General features: G+C 46.7%; 1 protein-coding gene across 1 annotated transcript in view; it reads left to right on the top strand.

Moving 5' to 3' along the window:
- Window positions 1-19,512, top strand: part of LOC311355439 (cadherin-7-like) — a gene marked incomplete at both ends in the record, with an annotated part of 88,066 nt that overhangs the window by 46,776 nt on the left and 21,778 nt on the right. Inside the window, 6 exon segments of the mRNA XM_084475201.1 lie at window positions 3,924-4,091; window positions 7,691-7,878; window positions 9,359-9,460; window positions 9,462-9,613; window positions 11,255-11,391; window positions 13,732-13,853. Of these exon segments, the coding sequence (XP_084331327.1) occupies window positions 3,924-4,091; window positions 7,691-7,878; window positions 9,359-9,460; window positions 9,462-9,613; window positions 11,255-11,391; window positions 13,732-13,853 (869 nt within the window).

The following is a 19,512-nucleotide window of genomic DNA, read 5'->3' as shown; positions in this document are numbered from 1 at the left end:
ACGGAGAGCGGAGGGACAGATCGGAGTAATTTCTCACTCCCAGCAGCTGAATCGCTTCAGCCAATAGCGTGCCTCGGCCAGAAGTACACAGACGGCCTTGATAAAGAAAGAGAGAGAGCGGGAAATGCATGCATTCTTTTCCCCTTTTTTTAACAATTTTCATACAGGCTGATTGTATTGTGTAGATATATATAGGACGCTATATTTGTATCGTATGTACAGACAGAACGTGACCTCCTTGGCTCTCCATCTGGCGAGGGCGGTCTCTGGACGGCGGTTCCGCAGATCTCGGTTCTCTGAATCGCAGACTCGCCGTCTCCGCCGCCGTCGCCTTCATGGGTTTTTCATCTTGTGTCTTTTTAATTTCCTACGGATGTTCGCTCAGGGCTTTTTTCTCCTGCGAGTTGTTTTACGCCTTTTTGTTGGACTGGATCCAATATAAACAGACACTGAACAACCGCAGTGTCTGGGGGGAATAAAAGAGAGCTGGGCAATCCAGAAATATAATTATTACATTTTGTTGTATGATAAATGTGAGCGTCTGGCGTCTGTGCTGGAAACAACAATCACACATGCCTCTTTTCCACCGACAGTACCAGCTCAACTCACCACGACTTAGCGTGGTTGGACTTGGTTTGGTTCACGGCACGTCGCGTTTCCATCTAGAATAAAGTACCTCTTCAACGTGGGTGGGTCGTAATAGCACGCATGCGCGAAAATGCAGTGACATACTTATCCACGCGACACATAAACAGACAGGGCTACACACAGGAGCGTGTCCACCTCTGTCATGGTCCACTGCATGTTCTTGCGCACTGAACCTGCCATGTTCAATAATCAATCACTATTGTTGACTAAGCGCTGATGCTAGTATTTAAAGATGCCAGGTGTCGGGTGTCAGGCTCGGACGTCGCGCTCATCATGACTCGTCCAGTGGCGTCACTCTCTGGCCAATCAGTGGCCAGCAGCCTGTTTACATCACACGAAAGTATCAGATCAGCTCTCTTGGAACCTTGACGGAGGTGAGACTAAGTAAGTACCAAGTACCAGGTACCTCATTTTAGTGATCGAAAAGCAAGAAAAGGCGGGCTAAGTCGAGGCAAGTTGAGCTGGTACTGTCAGTGGAAAAGGGCCAAAAGTGACCCAGACTTGTTTGATCACAGCTACTGTGGAATTATCTAGAATGTCTACTTGAGTGTGAGAGTGTTTTTAAACAGGGGGACGGTGGGCGGGGGGATTCACTAGTGCACCATCTGACTGTTCTAAGACATTCTAAGATCTTCACAGACTCCACCAGCACTCCAGATTCCCCTCGTCGGACTGGAATCTGATCTTAATGGATCCAATCTGAAAGGATATTTATCTGAATAGAATCTGATCTGAATGGAATCTAATCTGAACAGAATCTAATCTGAATAAAATCGACGCTGTAAGTAATCAAATCTGATTTGTTTTTTTAATTGTTTCTGAGTGGAATAGAAACTAGAAGAACAGAAACTAATCTGAATTGAATCTAATCTGAAAATAATCTATTCTGAACAGAATTTAATCGGTTTATAATTTACACTGTATTGAATAAAATTAGAATCTATTATGAATTTAATATAATCTGAAAATAAACTATTACTGTGCGTTCACACCAAAATACATTTTTCACCCGGTCGCGCTGTCGCCCAAGTTTTGTCATGCGACAAATCATAATCCGTCGCTGTGCAGTTATGTCAGGCGAATTTTGTCGCGCCACATCTTTTGCCCGCCAATAGTGCTTCATGCCAATTCATTCTCAACCATGGCTGAGATAACCACCATTGCATGTCTTTACCTGTTGTGGAAGAGGGAGAGACATCAGAATTCCCATCGTTTATGGGTCCATAATATCATCCGGAGGCGCACACAGCTTTTGGCCGTGATTTTATATATTATATTATATAGATATTTATATATTATATTATATAATATCATATAATATTATATATAGAGCTCCGGGAGTCTCAAATGGCAACAATCACTTTCTCCTCCTCTCATGCTGCGGTGCACTGTGGAGTGCAGGGAACGGTTGGCCCGGCCGGTTGAACACTGAATGGCTGTTAGGTTACGTCACCCAGGGAGTGAACGCTGATTGGCTGTCATCACGCAAATGTCGCCGCAAAATTAAAATATTTCAACTCCAACGAAAGTGTCGCGCTGCAAATCCTCGTGAACACGCTCGCCCGTGACAGGGCTTTGATGCCGCGCCACAGTCAAATCTTGCCGCAAATCTTTTCTAGCGACATATTACGCCCGATTCGCGTCTCTACGTTGACTTTGTATGGAGTCGTGTCGCCCCGTCGCGTTTGGTGTGAACACACAGTAAGAATATAAAATTATCAGAATTGAAGCAAATCGGAAATTAATCAAACAATGAAATTGTAATAGAATCAGATTGCTTCCATCTTCCAAAAAGCAGAAAAGTAGACTAGCAGGCTTTAATATTCCATCCTGTCAAGTTTATTGGTTGTCACTTAATGTGTCCGCCAAGAACAACATTTGTTAGACGTCTACAGGAAGATTTCCTCCAGAGACAGAGACAACACAATCAGTTTTTCTTCAATCATAAGAAAAATTCCCCTGTTCATTTTTCATTTTACTATTCATCCAACACTTTTATCCAATGTGACTTATAGTGAGTTCAGATACATGTCATTAAGGAGCAGGAAAGGGTGAGAGGTAAGGAGGACTACAGGTTAGGCTACAGATCTTTGGGGATCGAACCCAGTAACCTTCAGGCAGAGAGTCTCGCACCCTAGCCACTATACACGGCCCCCATATCTATGTGTTCCCATCAGCCGGAATATTTATAATACTCTAAATGATGTATTTAGAACCGTATCACATCACAGATTCCAGTGCATCTGAAACGATCCCAGAAATGATTATAGCTATTACATTATCGCATACAGAGTTGTGTTGCCTCTGCTTTGTTAGGATATTTAATCTTCCGTAGTCTGGAACATTCGGTGTAGAGTGGATTCTAATAAGTGAACTGCATTGCGAGGGAAAAGTCATTAACTTTGAACACAACACTGATTGCCTCCAACTGATTTGAACGTGTCACGTTAATTGTTGTATTAATTTTCCGTCGGTTTAATCAGATTAGCGCCTTTGTCCCAGGGAAAGAGTTTCGAAGTCGCCTGCACTTTATTCACCTAAGTTAATAGACCCCATTCACCTTGAGGCCATTCCGGTTGGTTGTAGCCGGGGGCGGAAAGCTTCTAGAATCTTTTGGGAAACCATGACAACTCGACAACATTCTTTTTTGTCTCTTCATGCCATCTCCCCACCTAGCCTTGGGAACACATTTCAACTAAGCTTTCAATCGGTTTCCCAGGAAGATAGGTTTCCCCACCCGACTTACAAAAATGGCCACCAGGTAAATAACCTCTATCAAGCCTGAGGTTGCCTCACATCGCTGAAGTGCTATTCCTGCGGGCTGCGCTTTGCCGTCAACATGGTTTCCTGGGGCGACCCCAGGGCGACCGCAGGGCGACCCCAGGGCGACCCCAGGGGGACCCCAGTGCGCGGCATGCAGCGAGGTACACTGCCACTCTGTGTCGTCCCGGGCCCCTGACGTCTCCCCTGGAGCAGATCAGCGGTGACGGGGGCGTGAGAGCCATGCGTTGGGCTGTCACCTCACGGTTCACGGTGCACGCCGCGCTCCGACGTCCAACCAGTGTTCTCTGTAGTCGGCGGCGACAAACAGTGGGGGGTCCTAACCGACGTTGTGTATGACATGCAAGTACGTAATGTTGTAACCCTCTCTTTCCTCCTCCCCCCATCACTCTTTTCTCTGTCTGTCTGTCTGTCTCTCTCTCCTCATCCTCCCATCTCCTCCATCCCTCTACGTCCACCTGTCAATCACCCCCCCCCCCCCCCTCCCCCCCCAGGCATCATCCGGACCGCCCTGCCCAACATGGACCGGGAGACCAGGGACCAGTATGTGCTGGTCATCCAGGCTAAGGACATGGTGGGCCAGATGGGGGGTCTCTCCGGGACCACCTCCGTCACCGTCACCCTCACGGACGTGAACGACAACCCCCCGCGCTTTCCGCACAGTAAGGACCCCGCTCCCTCATGGATCAGGGTGGCCTAGCATAGCATAGCATAGCATAGCAATTTGATAACGTGTCTTTATTGCTTATGCATTACGTACAATAGTGATCTTTGAATCATCAGTGTATTACAATTTTTATAATTGATATCCAATATTGATGCAAAGCAGTTTGTGGCGTAGCATAGCATGGTGTACCACAGAGTAGCCTCTCATAGCATGAGTAGCGTAGCACTGGAAAACACCATTATGAAATGGTATATTTAATAACTTACTTTCTAAGTTTCAAGTAAGCGATGTACTTGTACAAATACGGTTATTATCAGATCAACTATGGATGCATTTCTGATTAGGCAGATGCCCTAAAGACCATTTCATACTCAAAATGAAATAAACATACAATCAATAATCCTGATCAATAATTTCAAAGCAGGAAAACAAATGTAAGACAGGACTCGCGGCAATTGAAGTAATCATTAAAGAATGTGTGTTGTAGAAAGGTTGACCGCATATCTTCTAGGGAAAACCTTTAAAGACTAGCACCAGCACTATCTCCCTGAACATAACACACAGATAACAGCAGCAAGGTTACTAGTTTATGAAACATAATCAAAACTCTCGGACGGTGTTCTCTCTCTCTCTCCCTCTCTGTCTCTCTCTCTTTCATTGTCTCTCTCAATCTCTCTCTCTTTCTCAAAGCAATATACTCTGTATCCCTCTCTTTCTCTAACTGATCTACTCTCTCTCTGTCACTGATACTCTCTCTCAATAGCTCTATCTCGCTAAACAATACACCTTACCTCTCTCTTTTTGTAACCGATATTCTCTCTCTCTCTCTCTCTCTCTCTCTCTCTCTCTCTCTCTCTTCAATATACCTTCTCTCTCCCTATCTGTCTCTCCAACCATATACTATCTCTCTCTCTCTCTCTCTCTCTCTCTCTCTCTCTCTCTCTCTCTCTCTCTCTCTCTCTCTCTCTCTCTCTCTCTCTCTCTCTCTCTCTCTCTCTCTCTCTCTCTCATTGATCAACAATACACCTTCGGTCTCTCTCTCTTTCTATAACTGATATACTCGTCTCTCTCTCTCTCTCTCTCTCTCCCCCCTCCCCCCTCGCTCCATTCAAACCCTCTAATAACACTCGTTACTCGTTCTCTCTCTCTCTCTCTCTCTCTCATTGATCAACAATACACCTTCGGTCTCTCTCTCTTTCTATAACTGATATACTCGTCTCTCTCTCTCTCTCTCTCTCCCCCCTCCCCCCTCGCTCCATTCAAACCCTCTAATAACACTCGTTACCTCATCCAATCTGGATTGGCTGCCAAGTGCAAAGCAACGCAGCCCCGCTCTCCCCCTCTGCATCTCAATACCTCTCCCCTCCTCAGAAGTTCCTGTGCTGTCCTCCTCCTCCTCCTCCTCCTCCTCTTCATCAGAGCTGAGTGCTCGTTCTCAGCCCTCCACCCCGGGATCAATCAACCTGCCGTTTTCCTTTTCCCTTTTTTTTTTCCATCCTCTCTCTTTGGGTTGTCAGCCTATTCCACCGCTAATGGCTTCCAGGCCCGCTGTCATTCAAAGGAGCGTCGTGAGCTTCTTCCCGCCATAACAGAATGCCGCCCACGTGCGGGGTCGCGCGCGGCCCGCAGGCGTACACACCACCACCGCCGGAGTCCAGTCAATTTGGCGCTCCCCTCGGTGGCGGGCGAGGGGTGGGGGTGAGGGCGGGGGGGAGGTGTAAGGTTTCCAACAACAAACCGGGCGAAAGCACTTTAACCCCCGGAGTGAGGGAGTGATGGACGGTGGGGGAGACCCCGGCAAAGGTTGCGGGGTCACGAAGGGGGGGGGGGGCGGGGGGGGGGGTCAGAGCGCTGGCGGGAGTGTCGCACGTCCACAAGAGGAAGACGAGGGGAGGAAGAGGAGGGAAGGAGGAAGAGGAAGGAGGAAGAAGAGGGAGGGGAGGGGGCGGGTCGTGGGCGGAGGGCAGAGCAAAGCCGAGGTTTTTTTCAGTCTTGTAAAGAGGCTCTATTCCATGGCAAATTAAAAAGCCATTACAAAGATTACACGGCAGCAAACAATGTCGGGGCAGATTAGCATTTGGCCGCGGCAGTGGCGGCGGCATAGTCATCGGGGCGAGGGAGAGAGCGAGAGAGAGAGAGCGGGGGAGGGGGGGGAAGAGAGAGCGAGAGGGGAAACAGGAAAAGGTCTGGTAATGAGCTCACGCCATGGTGATTGGGCAGATTATGATTATGAATATGATTCTATTCCTTTTATTCCCCTTAACACTGCTTCTTTTAAGTCCTCCAGGTTTAACTGGACAAAAAGCCTGGCGGTACACAATGAATGGACCGTTTTTTACTTTTTTTATCTGAGTAATAGAATTTTGGGGCAGCCATTTTATTCCTGGAAAGCACTCCGCCTCCGGGGAAATGGGGGGGGGGCTTCTTTAAAGCCTGGTCGAGGGGATACGGCGGGCAATCCTCAGACAGAGTCCAGCAGGTGAAAGAGCATCTATCGCTTGGATCTCAAGACTAATGGCAGAACCTCAAAAGATAATTTAAACCCAATTCATGTTAACGATAGAGATGAAAACTGCTTTCGTCCATTCCTTTTGGAATGGACGAAAGCACTGAGATAAAAGAAACGTGTGCATACATAATTAAACAGAGGTAGAGGATTCCCAAACGTTAGAAGATTATTTGCTCGTGGGATTTAGCCGAGTGTTTGGGAAAGCTCACATGTCCAGGTTCGCGATTCAGGGCGAATCGTGAAACTCAAGCTCGATAATTTATTCAGTGAAAAAGAAAAATGACTTGCATCTGGCAGTTTTTACCCTCTTTACACTATTTCTCAGAGCAGACTTTGTTTCCCCACTCTGAATTCCTCTCAGCCTTTTTTCAGAGAGATTGAATGTCAACACGCGGCTCCGGCATTATCAACGATACACGGCGAAGGTTTAATTGTAATTACTCAAAGCTTTGTTTTGTCCCGGTTATGTCCCCCTCACTCATAAATTAAACATAAGTACACGATAAGATAACCAAGTAGGTTGTGACTGCTTCCGTCGTTGCGTAAATCAAGTCTCTGCGTCGCATTCTAATGGTTGTGTGCAGCTGTCAGAGGCATCTATGACATTAGCACTCCGCTCACATCTGTTCCCAGCTCTGCCTGTTGTTACGTGAATTTATCACCCAGACGCGCGAGGATATTAAAAACATGTGGCTTATTACACATCTTGGCTGCTTGAAGGTGATGTCTTTACATTGCTTTCGATATGAAATAACCTGCCTTTCCATCGGTCATTGAGTATCGAATTCAAACTGTGGTTTTCTTCTTTTGGTAATCTATTCTCCTTCCTCTTTGTTGTGTTGCAGTTATTCTTGCTTAATCCTGTTTTTATGGTGCTTATTAGTTGCTTGTGTTAGAAAGGGCTATGAAAAATAAAATGATGGATGAAATGTGCAATGGTAATAATCAGAACTATCAAGAATCATAACAATATTATTACGTTCATATAGTTTGTATTATCAATACGTATCATTGCTATTATTATTGGCAACTACTTTAATTTTGTCAACGTTAATCCGCCCCTCGCTGTACTTCCTGTTCCCTAGAGAACTACCAGAACACGGTGCTGGAGTCACTTCCTGTGCGCTCGGTGGTGGCGCGGGTGAAGGCGGCGGATGCAGACGTAGGCCCCAATGCGGAGATGGACTACCGCCTCATGGACGGAGACCACCTCGGGGTGTTCAATATCTCCACTGACGAGGACACCCAGGAGGGAGTCATCGTGCTGCTGAAGGTAACGAAACAAACGCACCCTAACGCACCTACAGCACTCATTCCCCGCGAATAGGAATGACCCCAAACCCAAGCCCTTTATCCAAAAAGAAACGTTTCGTCTTGTTGAAGGTACAGCAGTACAACAAAACAAGCGCATCCCACTACAGCACACCCTGTGTAGCAATAGGAGGTTCTGGGTTAAATCCCCCAAAGCCGACCTGTCCTTGAGCAAGATTGGTACAGTGGAACTCAACAGACACACAGGTTCACTCTGTAGGACCTAGGACATTTAAGTCCAAGCTGAGAGGTCCTGGGTTCAAAGCCCTGATGTCTGGAGCCTATCTGGGTGAGGCGTCGTGGAGCAGGCTGCCCCAACCTCTGCCTGCTCATTAATTGAATCGGTCGGGAAAAATCGTGGCATTTGATAGAAGCGTCTGCTAAATAGCAGCGACGCAAAACAAACACACCATGCCCGGGTATGCACAAACAAAATAGAAGGTCTTCTATTTCAGGGGAAGTTGAACAGGGCTATGGGAAAAGTGCTGTTATTATATACATTTGCTCTTCTGTTCGAGAACATTAAAAAGTCTCAAGGGCCAACAGAGATATGGCTCTTGTCCTTTGTTAGAGTGGAATCCATTGTTGGCCAACGGCCATGCTTGTCAGATGGCAGAATTTGATCTTTTGTTTGTTTTCGCGAGATACGACAAGGATCTATAAGAGCCCGGACGACAATGGACGTGTCAGTGAGTGTGGGGATGCAGCAGGACGCTGTATTATAGGGTGCAGTGGGAGGCCAGAGGACACCACCACATTCCTGTGAAGAAGCAATCATTTCTGAATGTCTTATCAGGGTTGATTGGTGCCGCTCTCAGAACAAATAATAACGCTTTCAAGGTGCGGAAAATCGATTTGAAGGAGTGTTATGAAAGAGTGTGTTAGGGCCCCATGTTGAGCAGCATTATGGCCAGTCTTTAGAACCTGTGTTCTTCATTACTTTTAATTTCCTGCTTTGTCAGGAGGTCAGGGCAAATTTTCGCACCTATCCATATCTTGGCTGCTTTGTATTCACTGCCATAGACGGAGACGCTATTGAGGCTGCATCTCAAAAGAGAGATTTTTTTTTGGAAGGTCAAACCCTTTTGATTGATGAACCTCCTCCACCTGTCTTTAATGTGGAGGTGAATCCCTTGTTTCAGCTCGAACACTATGAGCTTTAAAACAATGCATTTGGCGCTGAGAAGAAATCCACATGGTAACGACCTAAGGCAACTTTGTGATATTTTTGTAGTAACATTGTTGTGTGTGTTGCTTTATAATTAGCGATGTGGAATATGAAAAGCTTCACACAATTCGTGGTTTTATAATATAAGTGTCCACGTTTAGAACACATTCGAAACGCCTGCCACATTGTGAAAGAGTATAAATCTGACATTCTTTGTTTTGTAAAAACGTCTCTTTTCTCTTTTTTTTCTTTTTTGTTTCTCTGTCATTGCTAGCCTCTGGACTTCGAGACAAAGAGCAGTTTTTCCCTTCGAATCGAGGCGACCAACAGAAACATCGACTCCAACTTCCTAAGCGTCGGCCCGTTTAGCGACAGTGGCCGTCGTCAAGGTGACGGTGGAGGACGTCAATGAGCCACCCGTCTTCTCCACTCCGCTCCTCAAGATGGTGGTGTCGGAGGACGCCAGGATGGGAACGTCCATTGGAAGAGTCTCAGCACACGACCCTGACTCCACAAACAGCGCCATACGGTAATACAGTTTGGATTTAATGATTACATTTTGTTTCAGCTGACTAACTTTAATCATATGCCACCTTCCACAAACCTCACCGTGAAGTGGGATTTTGTTTTAATCAAAAAACATTTTTATATTTATTTTATATTAACTATAAACAACATACAGCTAGCTAGCTATAACTGTAAGGCATGAAATCGTCACTGGTAATATTGTAGTGGAAATCCAGATTATTGGAGTTAAAAACTCCAGACACAATTTTATTCAACGATTATAGCCTATTTAATCCTTCACCACTATCATTACGGTAAGACAAGTATCCGAGACTACATTGTGCCTTATTGTGGCTGAATGCTTCTCAGTACTAAAATCAAAGTCACCCCACTGGGGAAAGTGCTCCACAGCATAAGCTCTCGCGAGTGTTCTCTGGTTTCACAGACAAATTGAAACTCTAATAAAAAACTCAAAGCAGAAGCCGAGAAAAAAAAAACACCCCAAGGAGAGGTCAGACTATGAGTGTATGTGTGTGTATGCTAAACAGGGAACCAGCGCCTTCAGCCACTCCACATTATCTGTAAAGAATCTGCGGGCTCTCTGAGCCAGGTCCTGTGTGGCGGCGAGACACGACGGCCCCTGGCAGATGGCGACCGCGGGGCAAGGAGCGCTGCGTTAGCACAAGTGAAAGGCCATCTTGAACAAGAGCAGGGGCCCCCCCTTCCCTTTGGGGGCCTGCCCCACTCACAAACACCGGGCCCTGGCATTTATGACTTAAGACGCACGCACAGAGCCAATCTGTGGTGTGTCGCTTCCAAATCCCAGCTCGATGTTTTATTATTAATTAAATGAGTACTGTATGGCGGCCGTGGCTCTGTCAGGGTTGTTGGTAATCTTAATCACAAATGTAATTACTGCAGCATTGTGGGTGTAAATTGCCTCTTTTTTGTGACTGCAATGGCGATTGACGATGTCGATATATTACGAGACGTCGGTTGAAATTTGAGTTATTGTGGAACTAACGCAATCAAAGAGTCAAATTACACTGCAGTAATATACGTTGGATGTCGGGCTAATCAAAGTCCTCGTTTTTTTTCTGTAGAAATACGAGTTGCGGTGTAAATTAAAAATGCCTTGGTCTGTCTGGGCAGATACCGGACAGCCAAGTTTAGTTTTTTTCCTCTGAATTAAATAACGATGATTCCAAATGTTTTGGTAGGGCTCCGATGTTAATGAGAAATAAATCGCTTTTATCATTTGGTATACGATGATGATGATGAGGATGGTTGTTATTGGCATTATGTTATTATTATATTAATATATTATTATGGTTAATAACAAAAACAATTATTATCGATGTTTCAGGGACTGTGCGGCATCTATCTATAATGAACTGGCTGCTGATAACAACAAATTTGATCAAAGTCAAACATGATAAGAGCTTCTGTCTAGCTCAACTGGTAGAGCAAGGCAGGGTTAGGGGATCGATTCCCACTAGCGGCCACCCACATGCACTCACGGTATTGTCAGAGGCTTTGGATAAAAGCCTCTGACAATTGGCATGTGGGTTATAACGATGACTAACGATATTGTGTTTGGAAACGTAAACACAGTGAAATCAACCTTTGGTTAAACAAAAACCCTGTGTGTGTGTGTGCCCAGGTACTCCATCGACCGGAACACGGACCTGGAGCGGTTCTTCAACGTGGACGCCCTCAGCGGGGTCATCAGCACGGCCAAGCCGCTGGACCGCGAGGCCAACTCCGTCCACAACCTCACGCTGCTCGCCATCGAGAGTCGTAAGTACTGCCGCCACTGAGCCACAGCGACGCTAAGCTCAGCGAGAGTGGCCGCCGCTGTGCCCCGTCCCGTCCACCGGTTCAACTACATATTGCTTTCCTTGTTGTTAAAACCTTAAGACTTTAAAAGAGAAAGTGAAACTGAAATTGACCGGAGCAGAATCGTTCAACTGGAACGGCCTGTTGTTTGTGTTAGAAAGCAATCTCTCTTTCTTGAAGTATTCACAATTCCAACATTAGGATGAAATTATTAAAAGGAAAAAACAGTAGCCCTTGTCAAAGTGAACTACCCAAAATAGCATTAGAACCGAAACCTAGGCAATATTTTCATCATGTATCCCTTTTCAATAAAGTTTGACTCCATTCAAACCCAAACAGCACGTTAGCTCCACAGTAAGCTTCAAGTAATCAGACCATGAAACTTGCTAAATACAACACAGCTGAGCGAAATGTCAGAATCCCGATCATCTGACACATAAATCAAAGACAGTTTGCGCGTTTGTTTGCATACTGTCCAATCTGATTAAAAATCCAGACAAATGCAGCTGATCATGGAGCTGGATGATCATAGATGTGGTTTGTATCTAATTCTGAGTTGTCTACTCTTTTTCTCTCTACTGGGCCATATGAGTCACTATCAGCACAACAGAAGCTCTGATTCACACACACACACACACACACACACACACACACACACACACACACACACACACACACACACACACACACACACACACACACACACACACACACACACACACACACACACACACACACACACACTTCCACAAGCACACAAAAAAACACAAATATACAAAAATAGAGATGCACACGCTAAACAAAAATAAGCAACGTTGACAAAAAACAGATGCTCTTACACACGAGCGCACACATTAGTATAGACAAGCGCAGACACTGAGGGAGACACGCATACACAAATAGCTACACACTAACACACCCATATATTGGTAGACACATATACACCCACACACGCACACAGCCGGCCATCATGTGAACATTAGAGGGCTGCTCCGCGGTGGGGGTCACAGTGGGGGTCGCGGCAAGACTGTCAGGGAATGTTAATTCAGGCGCGGGGCGGACGCACCGACCTCCAGGCCCCCTCTGCCCTCGCTGCTAGCTGCTGAGTAAGACAGCTCCCACCACCAGCACGCTACTTCCTGCTCGGCTACAAAGAAAAGGAGGCTTCATCCTTCAGCTGGGCAACGCTCAGATATCATTTAGAACATCTGGATCTATAGTCTCTCACTGTTCTGCTGATGTTAAGCTACTGATGCTACGCATGATATCTGAGCTAGGCAACGCTCAGATATCATCTAGAACATCTGGATCTATAGTCTCTCACTGTTCTGCTGATGTTACGCTACTGATGCTATGCAACGCTCAGATATCATCTACAACGTCTAGATCTATAGTATCTTAATGTTCTGCTGATGCTACACAACGCTTAGCTACCATCTAGAACATCTAGATCTGTAGTCTCATACTGGTCTGCTGATGCTACTCAACGCTCAGCTATCATCTAGAATGTCTAGATCTATAGTATCTTAATGTTCTGCTGATGCTAAACAACGCTCAGCTATCATCTAGATTCTAGAACATCTTGATCTGTAGTCTCACACTGTTCTGCTGATGCTACTCAATGCTCAGCTATCATCTAGAACATCTAGAACTATTGCAATATCATCACATCAAGATCTATAATTGAATCGAATCCATCAGGTTTTGTACGCACATGATGCATGAAGCCCTGATCGTGAGAATAGTTCCTTGATGTTTTCTCCCTCCTCACAAGCCCTCACTAGGAAAGGTTGGTGATGTAATATTCAAATCCAGAAGGCAAATCCAATGTCTTCAATGATGGTGTACACCACACTCAACACATCTGAGAAGTCTTGAGGTGTTTTGTAGGTGAAACTACTTTCTAAAAAAACGTTTTATTGCATTTCATCTTTGAAAGACCACATTTGTTAGATGCCTTACAGCTACACACATAGAGAGGATACATCTAGCCAGTTGGGGAGTAGTGAGACAAATACCAGTCGCAGGGAGGACAGAAAACGTATTAATAAAGGTGTGAAATGTCAGAATATTCTTCCGTGCAGGAGGGAGCAAGGGTCGAGCCCAGGAGAAGCTCTGAGGCTGCAAAATCCAAATCTCTCTCTCTCTCTCTCTCTCTCTCTCTCTCTCTCTCTCTCTCTCTCTCTCTCTCTCTCTCTCTCTCTCTCTCTCTCTCTCTCTCTCTCTCTCTCTCTCTCTCTCTCTCTCTCTCTCTCTCTCTCTCTCTCTCTCTCTCTCTCTCTCTCTCTCTCTCTCTTCCAGAGGACCCCACCCAGATAGGTAAAGGCATTGCCCTGATCACCGTGCTGGACATCAATGACAACGCGCCCGTCTTTGCCATTGACTACGAGACCCTGCTGTGTGAGAACGCCATGCCTGGACAGGTAGGAGAGGGGACACACACACACACACACACACACACACACACACATTCAATCGTTCTTCTTCACAGACACACACTCCCTTTCGTTTTTTCCTTTTGCCCTCTCTCTGTCTCTGCGTCCCTACACTCATTTTAAAACCAGACACACAGAGGCAATCTCCCTGTCTCTGAAAGCCATTCAAAGTCTTTCTCTGTCACGCCTCAGAACAATTGTCCAGAGCACCGGCTTCTCAGAGCAAGCAGCTCACTCTGGGGAGAGTGACGGTTGCACTGGAGTGAGGCGTGACTGTAAGGGTTTAGCAGGTGACACCGTGCATTAGCCAGAGACCTGCTACTCTGGTCCTCACAAGGTCAGCCCAACGAACTGCATCACATCATCTACGTGTATGTCTCATTCTCAGTAGCTCACTCTCGAGTCTGGTGTGGTTAGATTCCCTGCAATACTGTCTTGACAGAGTCAGCAAAGCAAGCTATGATGTCAGACAATATGGTGATATGTTGATGAGGGTAAGTTGTGTGTCTCACTCTTTATGTGTCACTCTTTAGTCTGGTGTGGTTGAGCTCTGCAATAACGGCCTCACAAGGTCATCAAAACAAACCATGATATCACACTCTTGTACGTGTTGCCGTGGGTGACTTCTATGCATCTCAGAAGCATATAACTTAACGGCCCCACAATGTCAGAAAAACAAACTGATGATCACGCACGCTAGTGTGGGTGACTTGGCCCGTGTTTGTCTCACCCTTTTATCGCTCACTTGAGTCTTAAGTGTGGTTCTCGTCTGGAAGATTGTAAATGAACAAACCAGACAAACCAAAGACTCTCACAGACTGGGAGGTTTAGCCGACGTGGGTGACTCACACGTGTGTGTGCCTCACACCTTTGTCTCACACTCTAGTCTCCAGGCCTGGTGCGGTTAGACGAGTGTGGGGGGGGATAATACAGAGAATAGCTGCACTACATTGTGGAGAACGTGATTGCGGGGACCCTGTTGGCGGGGTGGGGGGTGAGGGTGGAGGCGTGTTTGCAGCACTTCATCTGTGCGTTGAATTCTCCTTGCGTTTCGTGTTTAGCATTTGGCCTCATTGTTGCTAAATGACTTGTGAGTCTGCCGCGGTGATTTGTCTGTTCTTGGCATTTGGAAAATGCAATCAGAGGCAAAGGGAGCGGGAGCGCGGTGGCAGAACTGAATAAGTACAATTGATCAGAGAGAGGGATGGTGTTACCCTGGCTATATGTGGCTATTAGGCCCTTTTAAATACGCTATTTGCATTCATATTTCTGCCTTGTTTGTCAGCTCGCACACATGAAGGTGTACAAAAATAGCAAATGATTTAATTTGTAAACAGCACCAGTGTTTTTGTGTGCGTGTTTTTGTTGTTATTGCGTCATTGAGGATATGTTCTTCCTGTACTGCCGTTAACGGCTCTCCTCTCCTGAGTTGTGGATACACCCGCTCCTCATAATGTTTTCTTTATGCCTCAACTTTACACTTTTATTTCTTTGAATCATTCGATTTGGGTCAGAAGAAGACCCAGAAGATCAATAAAGTGAGATTGTCTTTTCAGTTGCTTTTATTTATTTTACACTGTGATTTTTAGTGGACTTTAAGATGACATTTTACACAACGTCGGTTAGCCAACACAAATTAATCACTAGATTGTTTGTCGGCTCCATTTGTGAATTTCCCTGTAAAACCAATTATCCCCCCTAGTCCATCGCCAGAGAGCAGCGCTAGAATTTATCTAAATCCTCTGTCGATAACCGCCGGGACAGGCCGCTTCCTGCTTCTGTCTCGCTTCCCTCTTGCAACGTTGGTTGATAAATCACACCTAACAAGACGATGGACGAATCAACCGACCTGGGCTAACCCATCGCCACCCCGACCCGCCAGTGGGGCCACAGGGCCTCGGCCATGGCCTCCACCGCGACATCAGCTTGGCGAGGTGGCTTCCACGGTGTAATTACTCTGCCAAGCCAGACGGATGGTCCGCTCAGTGCTAGCCACCGCGGTTAGCTTCCCCCAGGTGCTAACCGTGGAAGGAGCCGCTGCTGCTGTTGTTGTTGGTGGATTCTGATGGGCTGGTTTCTTTGTGTTCTTATAAATTCCATCTATGGCCTTGCTGGTCACGATCCCTCTACTCTTTGTTACAATAGACGTTTCATCTTCAACACACATACACAAGTGTATAGGCCTATCTACACACACATGCATCCTCACACACATATAGTCACACACATACATAGAGATAATCACTGTTAAGGGTTGCAGAAAAGGACCCAGGTGCAGACTGGATATAATTGGAAAAAATGTTTATTCCTTTTCTTTAGGATTAAAAAAAAACAAAAAGGCAAAAAGTTCCAACATAAAAAAATCCAAAACAGAAAACAACACGGCAGAGAATCCAAAGTCCTCAGGCAGAGCAGAAACAGGCAGCGCAGGGTTGACCAGAGAGCTGGGACAAATGGCCCCACTGCAAAACCTGGGAGCGGACAGAGCTAGGGTCATGCAGACGGTTAGTAGGACATTGACTGGGCCCGGCTTCATTAGTTTGGGCTGCAGCCACAATAAATTAAATCTCAAATTGGGCTGCGCCCACAACACAATGTGAAGGGAGGATGGTGTCGGGTTCCTGGGGTCTTTCAGAGGGGCTGAACCCCCGGGACAGTCACACATCAGGCTTCACATTCTTGTGGCCAGGGCGGTAAGATAGGGTAAAATTGAACCTTGAGAAGAACATTGACCAGCGAGCTTGGCGGGGGTTGAGCCTTTTGGCAGTACGGATGTACTCCAGATTCTTGTGGTCAGTCCAGACCAGGAACAGCACAGAGGCCCCCTCCAGCCAGTGTCTCCATTCCTCGAGGGCCAGTTTCACAGCTAGCAGTTCCCTATTGCCAACGCTGTAGTTCTGTTCAGTAGGGGTGAGGTGGTGAGAAATGAAGGCGCAGGGATGGACCTTGTTATCCTTAGGCAAGCATTGGGATAGGACTGCTCCAACGCCAACCTCGGAGGCATCAACCTCCACAATGAACTGCCGATTGGGGTCTGACTGAATGAGGATGGGTGCTGAGGTGAACCGCTGCTTCAAGGTGTCTCCTGCCACAGGAGACCAGGTGAACTTGACGGAAGATGAGGTCAGAGCTGTGAGGGGGGCTGCCAACATGCTATAGTTACGGATGAAACAGCGGTAAAAATTTGCAAAACCTAAAAAACGTTGGAGTTCCCGGCGATTTGACGGCACAGGCCACTCCAGCACTGCCTTGACTTTCCTCTGGTCCATCTGGATTGCTCCAGGTGATATCACATAACCCAGGAAGGTGACTGTGTCTTGGTGGAATTCACACTTCTCAGCCTTCACAAAAAGCTGATTCTCAAGCAGGCATTGCAGGACTCTACGGACATGGGAGACATGGTCAGGTAGGTACTTGGAAAAAATTAATGTGTTGTCTAAATAAACAAAGACGAATTGGTTGAGCATATCCCTGAGAACATCATTTTGTTACGTGTTACGTGTCCCTCCTATTCCTATGGTGGCCAGCTAGTTGCCTGACAGTGGCTTAATTGGCTACACCTTGTGGTTGCCACCGCTATTACCTGTGCCTATTATCTTTCACCTGTGTCCAGGGGTAGGTCCTGAGTGGGAGGCGGGGCCTCCACTATAAAAGCCCTACACACCTGCCATGGCGGCGACTTCTTTCCTGAGAGACTTGCTGGATGCATTGGCCTTGTTAACTGCCGGTTCACCCGTGTCCATTCTCCTCTCGCTGCCGCTACCAACGCTATTTGTTTGCCTAGTTTTTGTTAAATACGACCATTTTCTGTTAATAAATCCCCTAGATTTTGAGCCCTTTGTGTTGTCTCTCTTATGTTCGGTTTCAGCCGTAACAATTTACTAAAGCTTGAAAGACAGCTGGGGCATTGGTTAGGCCAAAAGGCATGACAAGATACTCATAGTGGCCAGAGGTGGTGTTAAAGGCAGTCTTCCACACCCCCTCGCGGATACGGACTAGATGGTAGGCATTCCGAAGACCAAGCTTAGTAAACACAGATGCCTCTTGAAGCAATTCAAAGGCTGAGGACATGAGAGGGAGAGGGTAACGGTTCTTAATAGTTAAGTCATTGAGACCCTGATAGTCAATGTATAGGCACAGAGAGCCATCCTTCTTTCCAACAAAGAAGAAACCAGCTCCTGCAGGAGAGGAGGATGGACGGATTATGCCAACAGCCAAGGACTCTTGTACGTACTTGGTCATGGCTTCAGTTTCAGGTCGGGACAGAGAATAGAGGCGCCCCTTAGGGGGAGACGTGCCTGGCAGGAGATCTATGGCGTAGTCATAGGGATGATGTGGGGGTAACGAGGCAGCTCTGGATTTACTGAAGACTGTCTGGATATCCTTGTAGTCCAGAGGAACGCCTGATAGATCTGGGAATTCTTCAGAGTCTGGGAGCCAGGAACAGCGGAGTCTGGGCTTGAAGGAGACAGTTAGAGTGACAGAATGGGCTCCAGCCCACAATCCTCTTACTTATCCAGTCGATATGTGAGTTATGTTTAACTAGCCATGGGTGACCAAGGACCATGGGGGCTTGTGGAGAATCAATGACATAAAAAATGAACTGTTCATGATGGTTGCAAGAAAGACAGAGACTCATTTGAATGCTTGTTTGTGTGATTCCGGCCAACCTCTGACCATTTAACATGCTGGCCACTAGTGGAGTCCTGAGGTCTTCAGTCGGCAAGCCCCACTGGGCCACGAAGCAGGAGTCAATGAAATTCTCCTCAGCACCGGAGTCTATTAATGCCACCAGCTCCTGTCGTTGGTTCTCCCACTCCAGAATGGCAGGGAGGAGAGTGCATTGTGTTTAGGAGGGTTGTGTGGGTGTTATGCTCACTAGTACCCCTCTTCTTACTGGTGAGCATTGGCTTTTACTGGACAGGTGGCAAGGAAGTGTCCTGACTGGCCACAGTACAGACAGGATTGTGAGTTGATTCTTCTGACGCTCAGCTGGGGTTAGATGAGTGTGGTCTATCTGCATAGGCTCTGGTCCAGAAGAGTCAGGAGCAGACCAAGGAGCTGGTTGGATGGCAGGGAGGACTGAAGACACCCGAGGTGAGCTCCCGAAGACTCGCAGACAGTGGCGCTGTTGGTGCCTCATGTCAATTCAGATGGCCAGTTTAATCAGGTCCTCGCAGGTGGGAGGCAGGTCGTGGGAGACAAGTTCACCTTTAATCTCCTCAGACAGCCCATTCAGAAAGGTATCAAACAGAGTCAGCATTCCAGCCAGTAGAGGTTGCAAGAGTTTGGAAGTCAATGGCATAATCTGATACAGACCTGCTCCCCTATGCAGTTACTCATCTGCAGCCTCACGTCCACGTTTGGAGCGGTCAAAGACTTGTTTCATCTCAGATGAAAAATCCTGGAAGTCATTGCAGGAAGGTGATCCGGCCTCCCAGAGAGCAGTTCCACACTCTCTGGCGTGGCCAGACAGCTGGGTAATCACATAGGCCACTTTAGCATGGTCAGAGGGGAAGGTGGCCGGTTGGAGTCGATTAGAGAGCATTGAGAGAGGAAGGAACAGCGTGTTTCAGGTTCACCAGAGTACTTCTCAGGAGGAGGCAGTCGGGGTTCACGGACTGGTGCAGGGGGTGTGGCTGCAGAT

The sequence above is a fragment of the Micromesistius poutassou genome (assembly GCF_964030765.1).
Source record: "Micromesistius poutassou genome assembly, chromosome: 11".
NCBI classification, from domain to species: Eukaryota; Metazoa; Chordata; class Actinopteri; order Gadiformes; family Gadidae; genus Micromesistius; species Micromesistius poutassou.
The sequence above is the reverse complement of the archived record's forward strand: the minus strand, read 5'-3'. Positions and strand labels throughout refer to the sequence as shown.